Source organism: Muscardinus avellanarius (genome assembly GCF_963383645.1).
Source record: "Muscardinus avellanarius genome assembly, chromosome: 9".
In the NCBI taxonomy this organism is placed as follows: domain Eukaryota; kingdom Metazoa; phylum Chordata; class Mammalia; order Rodentia; family Gliridae; genus Muscardinus; species Muscardinus avellanarius.
The window spans coordinates 59,146,195-59,163,649 of record NC_137795.1 but is presented as its reverse complement, the minus strand read 5'-3'; the positions used below and the strand labels follow the sequence as shown (position 1 = coordinate 59,163,649).

At 39.0% G+C, this 17,455-nt stretch overlaps 1 protein-coding gene across 4 annotated transcripts in view; it reads right to left on the bottom strand.

The window, feature by feature from the left end:
* The window catches only part of RUNDC3B (RUN domain containing 3B), a gene marked incomplete at both ends in the record, with an annotated part of 134,585 nt that extends 134,451 nt beyond the window's left edge, over positions 1-134 (bottom strand). For all 4 annotated transcript variants that reach the window (XM_080701633.1, XM_080701635.1, XM_080701636.1 and 1 more), the window contains one exon: positions 22-134. In XM_080701633.1, coding sequence (XP_080557759.1) covers positions 22-134 — 113 coding nt within the window. The remainder of the gene's footprint in view (positions 1-21) is intronic.
* Between the last annotated feature and the right edge of the window lie 17,321 nt (positions 135-17,455).

Below are 17,455 nucleotides of genomic sequence, written 5' to 3'. Positions count from 1 at the left end.
CGCGCCGACCCGGCCGCCCACCTGCACACGGTGATCAGGTTCCTCCTCTCCACCGCGGCGTTGCGGGCGCTCAGGCTCTTCTTGCCGCCGCCGCCGCGACTCCCGCCGAGGCCCCCCAGGCTGCGGGAGGCCATGGCGGGCTCGCCGCGCGCCCCTTTGTGTGGAGCGACTCCGCACGCGCCGCACACCTGTTCCCGGGGCCCCCGCTCGGTGCGCGGCCGTGGGGGCGCGGCGCGGAGGGCGGCGGGCGGCCGGCACCTGAGGACCCGGGGCTCGCGCTCGGCGCCGGGCTCCGGCCACGCACCCGCGCGCGCGCACCCGCGCTCCGCCGCGCCGACCACCTCCGCCCGCCCGCGCGCGCGCCGCCGGCCGCCCAGCGACGCGCACGGGACGGCGTGGGCGCGCCCCGCGTGGCTTCCCCGGGGACCCGGGCCGCGGGCGCGCGCCCGAGCCCGCCCCGCCCGCCCCGCGCGCTCAACCTCCCACCCCGCTGGGCGGTCGCCGCCGACCCCGCCGGGGCCGCTGCCGGACGACGGCAGCCTCGCGCGCACAGCCCCGCCCCCGGCTTCAGCTGCAGCCAATCACCGCGCTCGGGGGCGTGGCCGTCCGCCAAGCCTTTAAGAAGCGCGCTCCCGCCCCGCCCCGGCGCGTGGGCAGCTGTCAAGACGCCGGGCTCGCGCTCGCGAACCGCGTGCTGCAGCCGGCTGGCTCGCCGCGGAGCTGCGCCGGTGTCGGCGCGGGGATTGTGGGATGCGGGGGGGGCCCCGCGGGCCGGGGCCGACTGCCCACTCTTACCTGAAGCCTGGGTTTAAGCTTTAATGACTGGTCCCTAGTCCTGTGGCTTCCTAGCTGCAGTGGCTAGAAAGCAGCGCCCACTTCCGCACGCGAAGTGGGGCGGGGGCGGGGGTCCTCAGAAGGGAGAGGGCTCCTATTGTCCTAACGCCCTCTCTAGGTTTGTTAAACAAGGGCTCATGGTTCGAGAGGAAAACTGCTCTTAGAACATCGTCCTTAGTGGCGTGTCTATAAGTAGGATTTCTCCTTCCTCCCCTCACACTCCTCTTTTACTTATTTTTTTTTCTTTGTACTGGAGATTGAACTCAAGCAGCCCTATTTTATTTTTTATTTTGCGGCAGAATTTCGATAAATTCCTGAGGCTCTCTATGGTGCTGAGGCTGACCCTAGAACCGTACTCACCTAAGCCTGCTGTTCGCTTCCCTTTGCCTCAGTAGGCTCAGTTTTTACCTTAAAATCTTAAATGACTACTGTCTCTTGTGGGGCCTAGTACTGCCGTGCAGAACACCTTTTCAGTGAATGCATTTGAAGATTAATCTGAAATCACATTTGGCATTATTTTTTTCTGAAATTTCAGTTTTTGCGTTTCTAACTAAAATCTATGTAACTTTCATCTCTGATTTTTGAAGTTTCTGCCAGAGTGTTATAGAATATATAGTTTATGTAGATATTTCTTGGCATATAAATTGTACATAGTATTGTAGGAAATATTTTTACTCTGTGATGAATGATTTTGATACACGGAGTTTTGTATTATAAGACTGAAGGTTACTAATTTCCTAGGTTTTATAATTTAAAAATCTCTAAAATCATCAGAGCAAAGACATCTCATTCAGCTACTAAGTCTAACCACAGTAGAGTAAAAATCTATTTAGTAAAAAAATAACACTCTCAACTAAGCTACTACAATAAATATTCACCCATTAATACGATGAGAAAGTAATTTCGACTTTAAACCTTATCTTCATCCTAATAAAAGCAAGAGAATTTTTCTCATGTGGGTTTTATGTAAGTGGTCAATGCACTTGCTCCCAAACATTTCTTGTCTGCTCTACTGTAGCATAAATACTTGTAAGGACACTTCCTCTAGAAGCTACATCTTAACTTGTCTCTTCTTGGTAGCCTAACAGTGTGAATTCAGAAGTAACCACTAGAAAACAGATGTACCAGCTGGCATGGTGGCGTTTGCTTGTAATTCCAGCATTTGGGAGGCTGAGACAGGAGGATCTCAGTTTGCAGACAGCCACAGCTACTTAGTGAGACTTTTTGCAACTCAGTAAAACTTTGTTTAAAAAAAATAAAAATAATAAAAAATAGGGCTTGAGGGTGTAGCTCAGAGGTACAGTACCCCTGGGTTCTATTCCCATTACAAAAAAAAAATGGAAAAGAATAAAAAATAGGGTTGGGGGTGTAGCTCAGAGGTAGAATGCCCCTGGATTTCATCCCCAGTACTGCAAAAAAATAAATAAATAAATAATAAATAAATAAGATGTACTGACTATGCAGGCAGTATCAGCAAAATATTTATGCTGGCAATAACAAATATTGCTCAAATTGATATTATTTTTAAACCACAGATTAAAACTGCATAGGGAACAGCATTGAAAGCAATTTACTTTTAAGAAACTTCCTAGACTCCCACGCTTGGTTTACCCTTACGGAAGAAGAGAACACACAGGCCTCTGAGACATTTGTCATGAAGACAGAAGTGGTCATGTTGAAACAAGAAAAGCAAGATGTTATTCTCAAAACTGGCTTTCCAGCATCAAGTGCATTTTCATGTTATTTGTACCGTGAACTTATATTTATGACTAAAGACTTAGTAAAAATTGTATCTGAAATGATTGGGTAATAATGTTAGAAGAATTTAGTTGATATATTGGTAGTTGCTTAATAAGATTTTGCAATAAAACAAGATTTTTTTTTGCATATACAGCATATCATTAAACTGCCACATGGGGGCCTTATTTGATAAGGCTTTTAGTCAGTGGCCTGGAGCTTGTTCTGGGCCTCTTTCTTTTCCCAGATTACTAATCTGAAGATTGCTAATCAATTAATTATAAATACATAGTACAATATAGTATAATAGAGCTCCATGAGTTTTTGTACTACTTTTTGTACTTCTTTAGATGCCTATTTCTATTCTTTATTTTATTTATCCAAGCATTTGCATAAGGATTATTCAGTGATAAAACAAATTCACAGTGAAAATCATGACAGCAGTGGATACCTAAACTCACCTATATGAATTCTTTTGTACTGAATGGGCAGACCATCCTCATCCACTGCTTTTCCAACCATCTCCTTCTCATCAGAAAAGACAAAATTACAAGTGTAGCACATACATAAAACCTCAAATGCAAAATGCTATAAACCAGAGTGATTGCTAAACCATAGTTTATTTTGGTCTCAAAGAAGGGAATTTTTTAACAGTACCACAAACCCAGCAGCCACATAGAAAATATTGGAAAGAAATGATGGTGCACATTGCTTTAAAAATCCACAAGTCAAGTACCATTATAAACAAAACCAAAATAAAAGTGACAGGCTGAGAAAACATTCTTGAAATTCATATCATGGACACAGAACTAATTTCCTTACATAGAAAGTATTCCTGCAGATCAGTAAGTACTGGTAAACATCATTTAGTAGAACAATGAGGTTGCTAGTCAAACAGGAGTGAGTAAAGAGTCAGTGGGAGTAAAGATCAAACAACTCTTCAGAAGAGTTGTTGCCATGAAGGTGGACAAAAAGGAGATGGTATAGAACACTCAGTGGAGGGATGTTGGTGTTTTATTGCTGTTGTTACTTTTCATGGAAATGACTTGAGCACATTTTAAAGCTGATGGGATGAATCCACTGGGTGGGAAAGGATAGTAATGCAAGCAAGAAAAAAAATGATAAAAAATGAGGGTGTACCAGACATGATGTTGCACACCTGTTATCCCAGTACATGGGAGGCTGAGACAGAAGGATAACGGGTTTGAGGATAGCCTCAGCAATGCAGCAAGAAACTATTTCAAAAGCAAAACATGAAAGGAGGGTGGGTGTAGCTTAAAGGTCAGAAGTAGAATGTCCCTGCGTTCAGTCTCTAGGACCACACACACACACACAAAACAAACAAACAAACAAACAAACAAACCACGATTGGCATTCAAGGTACATGGTTGGATTGAACTTTGGTTGAAGTTAGTCTCATTTGTGCCTAGAGAAAAGGACAGGAGTATGAGTACAGATACAGGCAGCTTTGAACTTTTATTATTAGAAAGTCAAGGGAGTTGTCATCTGATAAATTCATTTTTTTTTCTCTACAAAACACAAGACAAAGCTGGGTGGTGGCACACGCTTGTAATCTCAGCTTTCAGGAGGCAGAGACTGGAGGATCTCAGTTACTTAGTGAGGCCCTTCGCAACTCAGTGAGACCCTGTTTCAAAATAAAGAATAAAAAACAGGATCAGGGGTGTAGCACAGAGGTAGAATGCCTGTGGGTTCCATTCCCAGTACCGCTTTAAAGAGTGAGAACAAGTTCTATTGGTTTGTTTGCTTTTTACAAGAGAAGAACATTTGGAGAAATAATGTTCAAGAAGTTGCAGTAGAAACCAGGGCACTATGCTCCTCTAGCCTTGGGTCATGAAAGGAATGAAGATACTTTTTTTTAAAAAAAACTATGGGATATGTACACAATGGAATTTCACTCAGCCATAAAAAAAACAAAATTACATCATTTTCAGGGAAATGGATGGAACTGGAGGACATTATGCTAAGCGAGGTTAGTCAGTCACAAAAAGTAAGAAAATGGATGCTTTCACTAATATGTGAAAGCTAAGGTGAAATCGGTCATAAGAGGATCGCCAGGTGAAAAAGGAAATCCTATAGAGGAGCAAACAAGGCAACCTAACTGAGGGCATCGGGAGAGGGAAACTCTCTAAAGCACATGATGTACATAAAAAAAATATCGATGTTAACCACTAAGCCAAGAATGGGAGGGAGGGAAGGGGAGGGAATGGGATGGGGAAGGGGTGGGCTTTAAGGGGGTGATATGTGCATGTATAGCTACACAAATTTTGTATCCCATTAAGATGTATGAATTCAGTGCACCAATAAAAAAACTAAAGTCATTTCTAGAGTATGGCAAGGGAAACCTCTATCAGGGAAGATAGAGATTTCTCTTGAAAGGGAGGTAGAAAGATCAAAGGAGTGTTGATTATAGAGCAAAATTTCAAAAGGCATCGTAGAAGGGAGCAGCAGACAGAATCAATGGCAAGAAGTGGAAAGCATGCTAGTTCAGTAGTGTATGGATGGGGAGGCTGGCATTATAGGCTGGGAGAGAAGTCTGTTGAAGAGTACCTTGATGGGTCTCGTAAATTGTTTTTTGTAAAATACTTAATCTGGGTAAAGGCTGACCAAAAGGTAGACTTTTGTCTTACAGTTTCTTTGAGGAGGGCAAATACTACCCATTGTTTCCCTAGTTTAGAGGCCCTTCTATTGTGTTTTTGTTTTCTTTTTCTTTTTTTCTTTTATTTATGAAATGGGAATTCACAAACCCCAAATTATAGATTCTATACATTGCATAAATTATGTCAATTAGTCTTCAGAGCCATTCTCTGAAGTAGGTACAGTCGCATTCTCTCATTACAAATAACTAGACTTAACAGAGGTTAAGTAACATATAGTGTAAGTCATACATTAAATGGCAGAGCCACCACAGAAATAAAGATCTATTAGATGCAAAGTCCATTCTTTTTTTTCCCTAACATATTTCATTGCCTTTCTGAGAAATTAGTTTCAGGTGAGACTTAAGCCCCAAACCCCTTTGTTGCATGTGTCATATGTAAGAATCAGGAAGGATTATACATGGGTTGGGATGTAGTTCAGTGGAAGAGAGCTTGCCTAGCATGTGTGAAGCCCTAAATTCAATCCCTAACACAGAAAAGAAAAAGAAAAAAGAAGAAAAAGACTGTACACATTGACCAATTGCTTCACTCACGGAACAGTAGAATCTGGAGAACTGAGAGCAGCATAGCCTAGACTTCCATATGCTTTGTAAGAAATATAGAACATAACAAAATAGCAATCCATGGTGTAGTTATACCATAATTTACTTAACCAAACCCACACTGATAACATTTTTGCATGTTTCCAACGATATGATTATAGACAGTATTAGCACTGCAATATCTGCATATCCATGGTTACCTTTAAAAGTCATTGATTCATACACTTGGTGATTCAGGAATAAGTCAAGTCAAAGGATGTATAAAACTTTAATAGATACAAAACAATTTTTCCCTAGAGATGTTTCACCAGGTATTTCTACCAATATCACATAAGTGATCTTACACTCTTGCTCACTTCAGGTACTATCATTCTTTATGCTGTTACTCCATATAAGAAGCAAGGGCAACATCTTATTTATATTTTAATTATTTTACTAATAGTGAACATTTGCTTCATGTGCTTATCAGTCATATTTTGTTTTGGGGTTTTGCCTACTTATGTCCTTTGTCCATGTTTTCCTAAAAAAGCGTTAGTCTTCATTATATTGGCTTATTATCATGCTGGTGTTTTGAATATATACCCAACACTTTTGCTAATTTGTTGTTGGCCTTGTTTATGGTGTTAGTGGAGTTGTTTTATATGGAAATGTTAAAAATGTTTTATATAAATGAAATTCATCAATTTTTCTCTTGTTTTTCTTTTGGTCATTTTGAAAGTTCTTTGCCACCCCAAGATTTATAGGTATTTTATTTGTTTTATATATAAATAACTACTCTATATGGAATATGTAATGGTGTGAAATTAGAATATAACTTTATATTCTCCAAATCATTCACCATGTGTCCCAATTGTATTTATTAAATAATCCATATATTCCTACTGATTTCAAATTTTAAATTTAGCATATAAGCTTTAAATAGCAACTTTGCATTTGTAATAAAGATCTACATTCATGAAAATAGCTAACACCAATACTTCATAACAAAAATATTCCACGTATCTCTCTAGACATACAATGAAGATATGTGCTTAATTTTGACTCATCCCACATAGAGTCAATATATTTTTTTCACTGGTTGCTTTAAATTTGTGTCTGTTTATGTTTTCTTCTCTGTACAAATTTTAAATTTGTATGCAGTCAAAGTTTTACATTTTTACTTGTATGTTTCCTGTGTTTCACATAACACTTAGAAAGACTTTATGAATGCTTAGATTATAAAAGGGGTTAGGCGGGTATGGTGGCATGTGAAACAGGGTCCCACTGAGTTGCAAAGGGCCTCACTAAGTAGTTGAGGCTGTCCAAGAATTTGTGATCCTCCTGCCTCAGCCTCCCAAGTACTGGGATTACCAGTGTGTGCCACCACACCTGGCTAAATATACTTATTTTTAATAGTTTTATTGATTCTTTTAGCTTTCCCAATAAGTAGTTACATCATCTGACTTTATTCATGTAACACTTTTAGCATAAGTGGACACTTGGTAAGTATTCAATAAACATTAGAATCATTTTGATTCTTACTACTTATTATATTTCTAAGCTATCAAATAGACTACATTTTCCATGGGAAAGTACATGGGTTTACATTTCAGGTCTTGGCAAAGTGTTTATAAATTTCATTTGCAAGAATAAACATGTAAGGTGGGCGTGGTGTTACATGCTTGTAATCCCCGCGCTTGGGAGGTAGAGACAGGACGATCGCGCTGGTTCGAAGCCTGCCTTGCTGGCTTAAGAGACCCTGTTTCCAAATAAAATATAAAATAGGTCTGGGAGTGTAATCCAGAGGTAGAAGGGTTTCCAGGAACCCCAGTACCAACAACAACAACAAAAAAGAATAAATATGTAAATGTAGCCAAGGCCACTGGGCAAAAAAATAAAAACACAGGAAGACTTGCTTTATCAGATATTAATATATATTTTAAAGTATAGCAAAACATTATAAAATAGCAAGACACTAGCTGAAAATATAAAGATTAAATGTGAGATTAGTAGAGTAACACGCAAGTCTCTTTAACATCAAGAATTTATTTTCATAGCTAAAACTATGTGAATACCAATTGTGCAAAGTAATTTTCTATCAATTATTTTAGGTACCTAATTCAAATATAAGTTCCAAAAATATCTTGGGGCTATTTTGACAAAAACTAAACCAATAGTATGGAATGAGATACTCATAAATTTCTAAATGGGATTTCAGCTATGATATTAAGAAAATACTGCTTTAATTCTAATGAGAGATTTTCCTTGATGCTCTATTTCTTTCTTTTATGTCGAAGAAGCTTCCTGATGTTTGGTGCTTGTACTGTGCAGTCTCATGTACTGAACAAGTTGTGCTTGGTAGAAGAGAAAGAAAAGCAGTAGTCAAAAACTCTGCTGCTTTTTCAGTGACATGGTTTTATTACCAAACCTAGATTTGGAGAATAATCCCATGGAAAAACCAGTATCTGAGAGATGAGTGTTGAAGAAAAAGGCTTTACTCAATGGGCAAAGTAATAGATGATGAAACTGTGCTTTCAAATCAGCTTCTCGCCAGGCGTGGTGGTGCACACTTGTAATCCCCATACTTGGGAGGTGGAGACAGGAGGATTGTGCCAGCCTCGCTGGCTTAAGAGACCCTATTTCCAAATAAAAATATAAAATACGTCTGGGAGTGTAGCCCGGAGGTAGAAGGGTTTCCAGGAACCCCAGTACCACGGAAAAAAAAAAAATCAGCTTCAAGAGAGAGGGGTAGGCTAATGAAAGGGAGGAATACTCATGTCTTTTCTGGGAATAGGTGGGAATCGCCCAGGCACTATCTTTTGCCTCTTCTCTTGTGATTTGGCATTTCCAGTCATGGTGGCTGGTAGGTGTCAATGACCTTACAGAGGCGAGGCAGGAGGCTAGACAAATCTGTATTATAGTTTTGGACAAAAGATAACGTAAGTGATCAATATGTGCCAGGCATGGTGGCACACACCTGTAATCCCAAGGATTGGGTACAAATATTGGGAGGGTGAGACTGTAGGATCACAGGTTCAAGGACATCTTTAGCAAGCAGAGACTCTCAGCAACCTAATGAAACCTTCTTTTTTTTTCCCCCTTGGTGGTACTGGGGGTGGAACCCAGGGGTTTTTTACCTCTGGGATATACTCCTAGACCTATTTTGTATTTTATTTGGAAACAGGCTCTCACTAAGTTGCTCAGAGCCTCACTAAGTAGCTGAGGCTGGCTTTGAACCTGTGCGATCCTCCCGTCTCAGCCTCCCAAGCGCAGGGATTACAAGCATGCACCACCATGCCTGGCGTGAAAACCCTCTTTTAAAAACAAAAAATAAAGCTGGGCGTGGTGGCGCACACTTGTAATCTCAGCATTTGGGAGTCTGAGACAGGAGGATCATGGTTTGCGGACAGCCTCAGCTACTTAGGCCCTTTGCAAGTCAGTAAGACAGACCCTCTTTCAAAATAAAGAATAAAAAATAGGCTGGGGGTGTAACTTGGAGGTTGAATGCCCTGGATTTCATCCCTAGTACACAAAAATAAAAAAATAATAAATAAATAAATAAAGGGCTGGCATATAGCTCAAAGGTAGAATGCCCCTGTGTTAAATCCCTAGTACAAGGAAGGAAGGAAGGAAGGAAGGAAGGAAGGAAGGAAGGAAGGAAGGAAGGAAGGAAGGAAGGGCCAGTCTATATGACAAAGCTGAGTGGATTCTGACCCAAAGGTTAAGGCAGCAAAGGAGAAAGTCACAATATGAAGGAAGAGATGCCAAGCCTTTTTATTCAGTCACCCATCAGACATATGCAGGCCCAAATGAAGAGTCAGTGTTTCTGAAAGGTGGTCTTTGGGCCCCCAAAAGTAATGTAGGCAACTGTTATCATCATAACCCATACATCAGAGATGTTATCTACAGCAAAGCTAATGGGAGACTAATTTATTGCCCAACTGCAATACAGTTATCTCCACAATTATTGATTTTTCAACCAAATAAGTACAAGGAAAGCTGGAGGGGTTATTTAGGTTTAGCCTCAATCATAGTTTTGCTTTGGATGAGAAGGCTACCTGTCATCATTACTCTGTGTTTTCCAACATAGCAAAATTGCTAGAAAACCCCTACTTTAAAATACATGGTAATTATTGCTTAACATATGACTCATCAAAGATTTGGTGTCCTGCATATCATATCATCATCTTATGTCAAAAAAGAAAAAAGAAACAACTGGGAAAAATGATGAATTATTTTTTGTTTTTTGAGATGGGGTCTCACTATATGGCTCAGGCTGGTCCCCAACTCTGGGCTCAAGTGATGCTCCTACCTTAGCCTCCCTAGTTGCTGGGACAATAGGTACTGTACCCAGCACAATCTATAATGTTTTTAAAATAATGATTCTTGCGTATTCCAGGCAAGATTGCAAGATTGTCGTGGTTGTTCCTAAATGTCTTTCCCACTTAAGTGAAACTTAGCAAACAGTCCAGAGCCTTGAACCCGTTAAAAGCACCCTAAACCCAGTAGATCTAGACAAACAGTGTGTGTGTGTGTGTGTGTGTGTGTGTGTGTGTGTGTGTGTGTGTGTTTCTAGGGATTGATTTCAGGGGCTTCTACCTCTGAACTACAACCCAGCCCTTTTTTATTGTTTGTTATGAAACAGGTTCTCACTAGGTTCCTGAGATTCTTGCCACATTGCTGAAACTCCTTGAACTTTCAATCCTCTTGTCTCGGCCTTCTAAGAATTGAGATTCCAAAAATATACCATCATGCCTGCCTAGATAAACTTCTTTTTACTAATTTTGTGATGCCCAGCTTGCATAATTCTAGCTCATGGGATGAACAAAATAAAATAAAAGACCCAAATGAGCTCATATCCCACTCCCATGAGCCGTTATCACACATATCTATTCCCCACGAGTGCTTCATCTGTAACATACGAAGTTCCACCTGATATCGCTTGGATGAAGGAGCAGTGGATATTGTCTATTTAACTCTCTTCAAGTAAATTCTTCCTGCCCTCTCCGTGAGGGACTATAATAGCTCTTAGCTCTGCCCATCATGAACTATATGACCTCTGGAAAGTTGATGTAATTTCTATGTATTTCAGTTTTCTGATCAAGAAAATTGAGAAAATGACTTTACTTTTTGGTACTAAACTTTTATGTATAATTTAAATGTATATAAATTTATCTACATTGGATGAAATATCTATCACTATTACCAGATATTTCTGCTTCTTCATAGTTTTACAATAAATGCTCTATAATTTTGAAGGTTTACCCAAGAGGGCATTCTGAATTTTCTTTGTCCTTTTCTCACTCTGCATAAAACTTCCAAGGTCTCACAATATGGGAGTCACAATAAACCAATAATATCTAAGGATATGATCACATTTAAGATGCCATTATTCTAGTAGACAATACCAATGCAAAACATAAATAACAAATGTTTGGATGCATGATTTAAGAGCATTGATGCTTACTATTTTTTTTTTCTTGGTGGTACTGGGGATGAAACCCTTCTACCTCCGGGCTATACTCCCAGACCTATTTTATATTTTATTTGGAAACAGGGTCCCTTAAGCCAGCAAGGCTGGCTTCAAAACTGCGCCATTCTCCTGTCTCCGCCTCCCAAGCGCGGGGATTACAAGCGTGAGCCACCATGCCTGGCAATGCTTACTATTTTAAAGCCATAAGTATGAAGTCAAACTCAACGTTAAATCTGCTCTTCTTAGAGTGTGTTATAGTTACGCTAGGCAATAACTGTAGAGCTCTAAATTGTACCTTCTATCTACTAGGAACATGTTTGTCACAAGACCAAACATGAGGCCCATTGTTAGGCCCTCTCATGCTTGCTTTCTAGAGCTTCTGAACTTCCCTCGGTCCCCACCTGTTAAGATTTCATAAATCTTTTTCTCTAGTTTCAAACTGTATTCAAATATCAATTTTTATAACATAAAATTAGATTAAATATGCAAATTCAGCAGCCAAAGTGACAAGATTATGCTGCTCCTCTAATCCAAACTCTCCAATAATTTTCTCTCTTATTCAGAGTAGAAGTCAGCCTTCACAATGATTTACCAGGTCCTACAAAATCTAATCATACATCACTCCTGTGAATTCTATCAGGTTACCCACACAGGCAAAAACAAAAAGCAAAACAATAGTAATTATAAATACCTAAACTTGCCAGGCGTGGTGGTGCATGCTTGTAATCCCAGCATTTTGGAGGCTGAGACAGGAGGATCATGGTTCACAGACAGCCTCAGCTACTAAGCAAGGCCCTTTGCAACTCACAGAGAAGCTGTTTCAAAAAATGAAAAGACGAAAAAAATAGGGCTGGGGGTGTAGTTCAGAGATAAAATGACCCTGGATTTCATCCCTAGTACTGCAAAATAAATTAACAAATAAACAAATAAATAAATACCTAAACTTGCTGACTCAAAACACATCTCAGTTTGTTTCATTTTAGATTTTAATATTCTTACTACTCAGAATTCACCTTGAAGGATATGTTTCTTTGATCTTATGCTTTCTGATGCAAAGTTTGTTCATAAACTTTGAAATTCCATGAACAAGGAAATGTTGTAATCCATAGTTCACAAATACCAGCCAAGGTTTTTTTCTTTTCATTACAATTGTTTTATCAAAATGAGGAGCAAGCAAAGAAAGATATTAAATATTATCATAAACTTCAAGGATAATTTAACAGAAGCCATGTTTTATAGGTTGATAAATAGGAATAAAGTTCCCAATACTGTTAATTTCCTTTTATTAGATGCAAATTTTTGTTAAAGAAGCTCAAGTTTTGTATCTGATGGATTTTTTGAATAAAGTTACTGTAGTATAGTCTCATTATCTCTAAAAAATAAATTGCAAAGTAACAAAAAATAAGAGAAAGAGAGAGAAGTATGATATAAATTTGACTGGATATGGTCATATTGAAAGTATTTCTGTCTGTTCTGAAAAGCCGTAATTAAGTTTCACTGAACCTGGAGGTCTTATTTCCTCTGATAGTAAGTTTTAAAATCTACAAGTAATGGGTCCAAATAGAAATAGACCAAAATATTTCAGAACATACTGTTGCCAGAAAAAAAGACACAGACGCAATACACTAATGGATCAATAAATCTATGGGGGAAAAACAACATCAGCTAGAAGAATCTGGATTGATCATCCACAAAAGCCCAGCTGCTCTTCTAAGTGTTGGCCATGCCCAGTGAAGCCTGTTCATGCAAGGTGTGCTCTCACCCAAGGTGCCTCTCTGCCTCTGGTGGCCGGCGATTCTCCACTGTGCACCTAGACATAAGATGTGTAATTTCTACCAACCTAAATTTCTGCATATCTCCATTCACTGCCACTATTGGCATAATGTTTTCAGGCGGGCAACCCACCCATTATACTGCTGCAAAGTTTTGTCTAAGCTTCAATATCTCAGAGAAAAAATTTCCTCCTTGAAAACATTTATCAGCTATACTTTACATGATACACCTTTCCTATATTTAACTCTAAGAAAGTATTTGTATTGGCAAGGCATTATTAATTCTGAGTTTCTTTTTTGTGTGTGTGGTACTGGGGATGGAACCCAGGAGCATTCTACCTCGGAGCTACACCCCCAGCCCTATTTTTTTTATTCTTTATTTTGAAACAGGGTCTCACTGAGTTGCAAAGGGCCTCACTAAGTAGCTGAGGCTTTCTACGAACCTGTGATCCTCCTGTCTCAGTCTCCCAAGTGCTGGGATTATAAGTGTGTGCCACCATGCCCAGCTGTGAGTTTCTTAAAAAAAATTTATTTCATGTAATTTGTTATAGGATCAGTGCCAAAGAGTTAAAGGTCTGGCATAAATGTACAGTTGGATTTTTTTTTTTTTTTGCAGTACTGGGGATAGAACCCAGGGGCTTTCTACCTCTGAGCTACACCCCCAGCCCTATTTTTTATTCTTTATTTTGAAACTGGGTCTCACTCAGTTGCAAAGGACCTCACTAAGTATCTGAGGCTACCCGAGAACCGCGATCCTCCAGTCTCAGCTTCTTGAATGCTGGGATTACAAGCGTGCACCACCACGCCCGCCTCCAGTTGGATATTTAAATGGGGAAAAAGATGTCAGAGTATATGTGTGTGTATTCTTCATTCTAAATGGTAATTTGATATAGTATGATAAAGCTTTAGGAAATCAATAACTAAAATCTTAAGTTTTCCCAAACACTTTCTTTGTTTCTTTTATAGGAGATCACACAAATACCATAATCCTCTGAATGAAGATTTATTTAGGAAAGATGAGGTTTTTTAAATTTTAAAAGTCTAGCCGGGCGTGGTGGCGCACGTTTGTAATCCCCGCGCTTGGGAGGCGGAGACAGGAGGATCGCGCAGGTTCGAAGCCAGCCGTGCTGGCGTAAGAGACCCTGTTTCAAAAATATTAAAAAAAAATAGGTCTGGGAGTGTAGCCCGGAGGAAGGAGGGCTTCCAGGAACCCCAGTACCACCAATAAATAAATAAATAAATTTTAAAAGTCTAAATTACTTTATATCCTATTTTATATTATTTTAAATTTTTTATTGGTGCATTATATTCATACATCATATTGGGGTAAAAAACTTGTGTGGACATACATGTACACATCACCCATTTAGCCCCTACCCAATTCCCACCCTATTCCTTCCCCATCCCTCCTTCCCATGCTTGGCTTAGTGGTTGACTTTAATATGTTTAAGTACATTGTGTGTTTTAGAGAATTTTCTTCTTCCCCCTCCCATCCCCTCATTTAGGTTTTCTTGTTTGCACCTTTATAGGATTTCCTTTTTCATCTAGAATTCTTCCTATGACCCATTTCTCCTTAGCTTTCACATATTAGGGAAAGCATCTGATTTCTTATTTTTTGTGACTGACTAATCTCACTTAACATAATGTCCTTCAGTTCCATCCATTTCCCTGAAAATGATGCAATTGAGTTTTTTTAATGGCTGAATAAAATTCCATTGTGTACATATCCCACAGTTTTATAATCCATTCATCTATTGATGGACATCTTGGCTGGTTCCATAGTTTGACTATGGTGAATTGTGCAGCTATGAACATAGATATACATGTATTATTTTGGTAGTTTGGTTTGCTTTCTTTTGGGTAGATACCCAGAAGTGGTATTGCTGGATCAAATGGTAGATTTTTTTCCCATTCTTCTGAGGATTCTCCATACTGTTTTCCAAAGTGGTTGCACTAATTTGCAATCCCACCAACAATGTTTTAGAGTTCTCACTTCTCCACATCCTCACCAGCATCTGTTGTTGTTTGTGTTTTGAATGTTTGCCATTCTAGTTGGAGTTAGGTGAAATCTCGGGGTAGTTTTGATTTGCATTTCTCTGATTGCCAATGATGTTGAGCATTTTTTCATGCATTTATTGGCCATTTGAATTTCTTCTATCATGGCGTGTCTATTTAGTTCACTTGCCCTTTTTTATTGGATTATTTGTTTTTCTTTTACTGTTGAGTTTCTTGAGTTTTTTCCAGTGTATGTTTTTGGCCTCTTTGTCAAAAATCAATGGGCTAAAAGTGTGTGAACTTGTTTCTGGGTCTTCTATTCTGCTCCATTGGTCTATGTATCTGTTTTTGTGCCAGTATCATGCTTTGTAGTATAGTTTCAAGTGAGATATTGTGATTCCTCCTGCATGATTTTTGTTGCTGAGAACTACTTTGCCTATTCTGGGCTTTTTGTTATTCCAAATAAATATAAGGACTGATTTTTCTTATTTATTTATTTCTTTGGTGGTACTGGGGTTCCTAGAAACCCTTCTACCTCTGAGCTGCACTCCCAGACCTATTTTATATTTTTTATTTGGAAGCAGGATCTCTTAAGCCAGCAAGGCTAGTTTCGAACCAGCACGATCCTCCTGTCTCTGCCTCCCAAGTGTGGGGATTAAAAGTGTGCGCCACCATGCCCGTCCAAGGACTGATTATTTTTTATGTCTGTGAGGAATGATCTTGGTAGTTTAATGGGCATTGCGTTGAATCTGTAGATCACTTTTTGAAGGATGGCCATTTTAATGATATTTATTCTGCCTATTGATGAACATGGAAGATCTTTCCATCTTCTAAGATCTTCGATTTGTCTTTTAAATGTTTTATAATTTTCTTTGTAGAGATCTTTTACCTCCTTGGTTAAGTTTACTCCTGGGTATTTTATTTTTTTTGTGGGAGATCCTGAGTGGAAGTGTTTTCTGAATTTCTTTTTCAGTGAATTTATGGTTGGTGTACAGGAAAGCTTCTGATTTTTAAGATTGATTTTGTATCCAGACACTTTGCTGAATTTGTTGATCAGTTCTATAAGCCGTTTGGTTGAGTTTGTTGGGTTTTCTAAATAGAGTATCATGTCATCTGCAAATAGTGAAAGTTTGAGTTCTTCTTTTCCTATTTGCACTTCTTTGATTTCCTTTCCTTGCCTTATAGCTCTGGCTAGAGTCTAGTCTCTAGTACTATATTGAAGAGAATTGACAATAATGGACATCCTTGTCTTGTTCCTATTTTTAGGGGAAATTCTTGAAGTTTTTCCCCATTTAATATGATGTTTGCAGTGGGCTTATTGTAGATTGCCTTTATGATGTTGAGATATGTTCCTTCTATTCCAATTCTCTGTAGTGTTTTTATCAAAAATGGATGTTGGATTTTATCAAATGTTTTTCAGCATCTATTGAAATGATCATGTGATTTTTGTCTTTGATTCTTTTTATATGATGAATTACATGGATTGATTTTCATATGTTGAACCAGCCTTGTATCCCTGGGATGAACCCTACCTGGTCATGGTGTATGATTTTCTTTATGTGGTTTTGAATGCATGCTGCTAGTATTTTGTTTAGTATTTTTGCATCTAAGTTCATCAAAGATATAGGCCTGTAGTTTTCCTTCCTTGAACTGTCTTTATTCAGTTTTGCTTTTAGTGTGATGGTGGCTTCATAGACTATATTTGGGAGAGTGTTTTTTTTTTTTTTTTCTATTTCACGAAATAGTTTGAGGCGTATTGGGGTTAGCTCTTCTATAAAGGTTTTATAGAATTCATGTGGAAAACCATCTGGTTCTGGGCTTTTCTTTGATTGTAAGCTCTTTATTGCTGTTTCAATCTCTTTGTTATTGGTTGGTTTAAGTGTTCTATATCTTCTTGACTCAGTGTAGGAAGGTTGTGTTTATCTAGAAAGTTGTCAGTTTCCTCCAGATTTTCCATTTTGTTGGAGTATAGTTTTAAAGTAGTTTCTGATAATCCTTTGGATTTCTACACTGTCAATAGTAATGTCTCCTTTTTCATCTCTTATCTTCATAATTTGGGTTGATTCTCTCTTTCTTTCAGTTAGGTTGGCTAGTGGTTTATCTATCTTGTTAATTTTCTCAAGAAATCAGCTTTTGGTTTTATTGATTTTCTGTATTTTTTTATTCTCTACCTCGTTGATTTCTGCTCTAATTTTAATAATTTCCTGTCTTCTACTGGCTTTGGGGTTCGATTGTTCCTGCTTTTCAAGGGTTTGGAGGTGTGTCATTAGGTTATTTATTTAAAGATTTTCTGTTTTTCTTATGTGAGCACTCAGTGCTATAAATTTTCCTCTGAATACTGCCTTCAAAGTGTCCCAGAGGTTTTGATATGTTGTATCTTTATTTTCATTTGTTTCTAGAAATTTCTTGATTTCACCTCTTACATCTTATTTGACCCATTCTTCATTC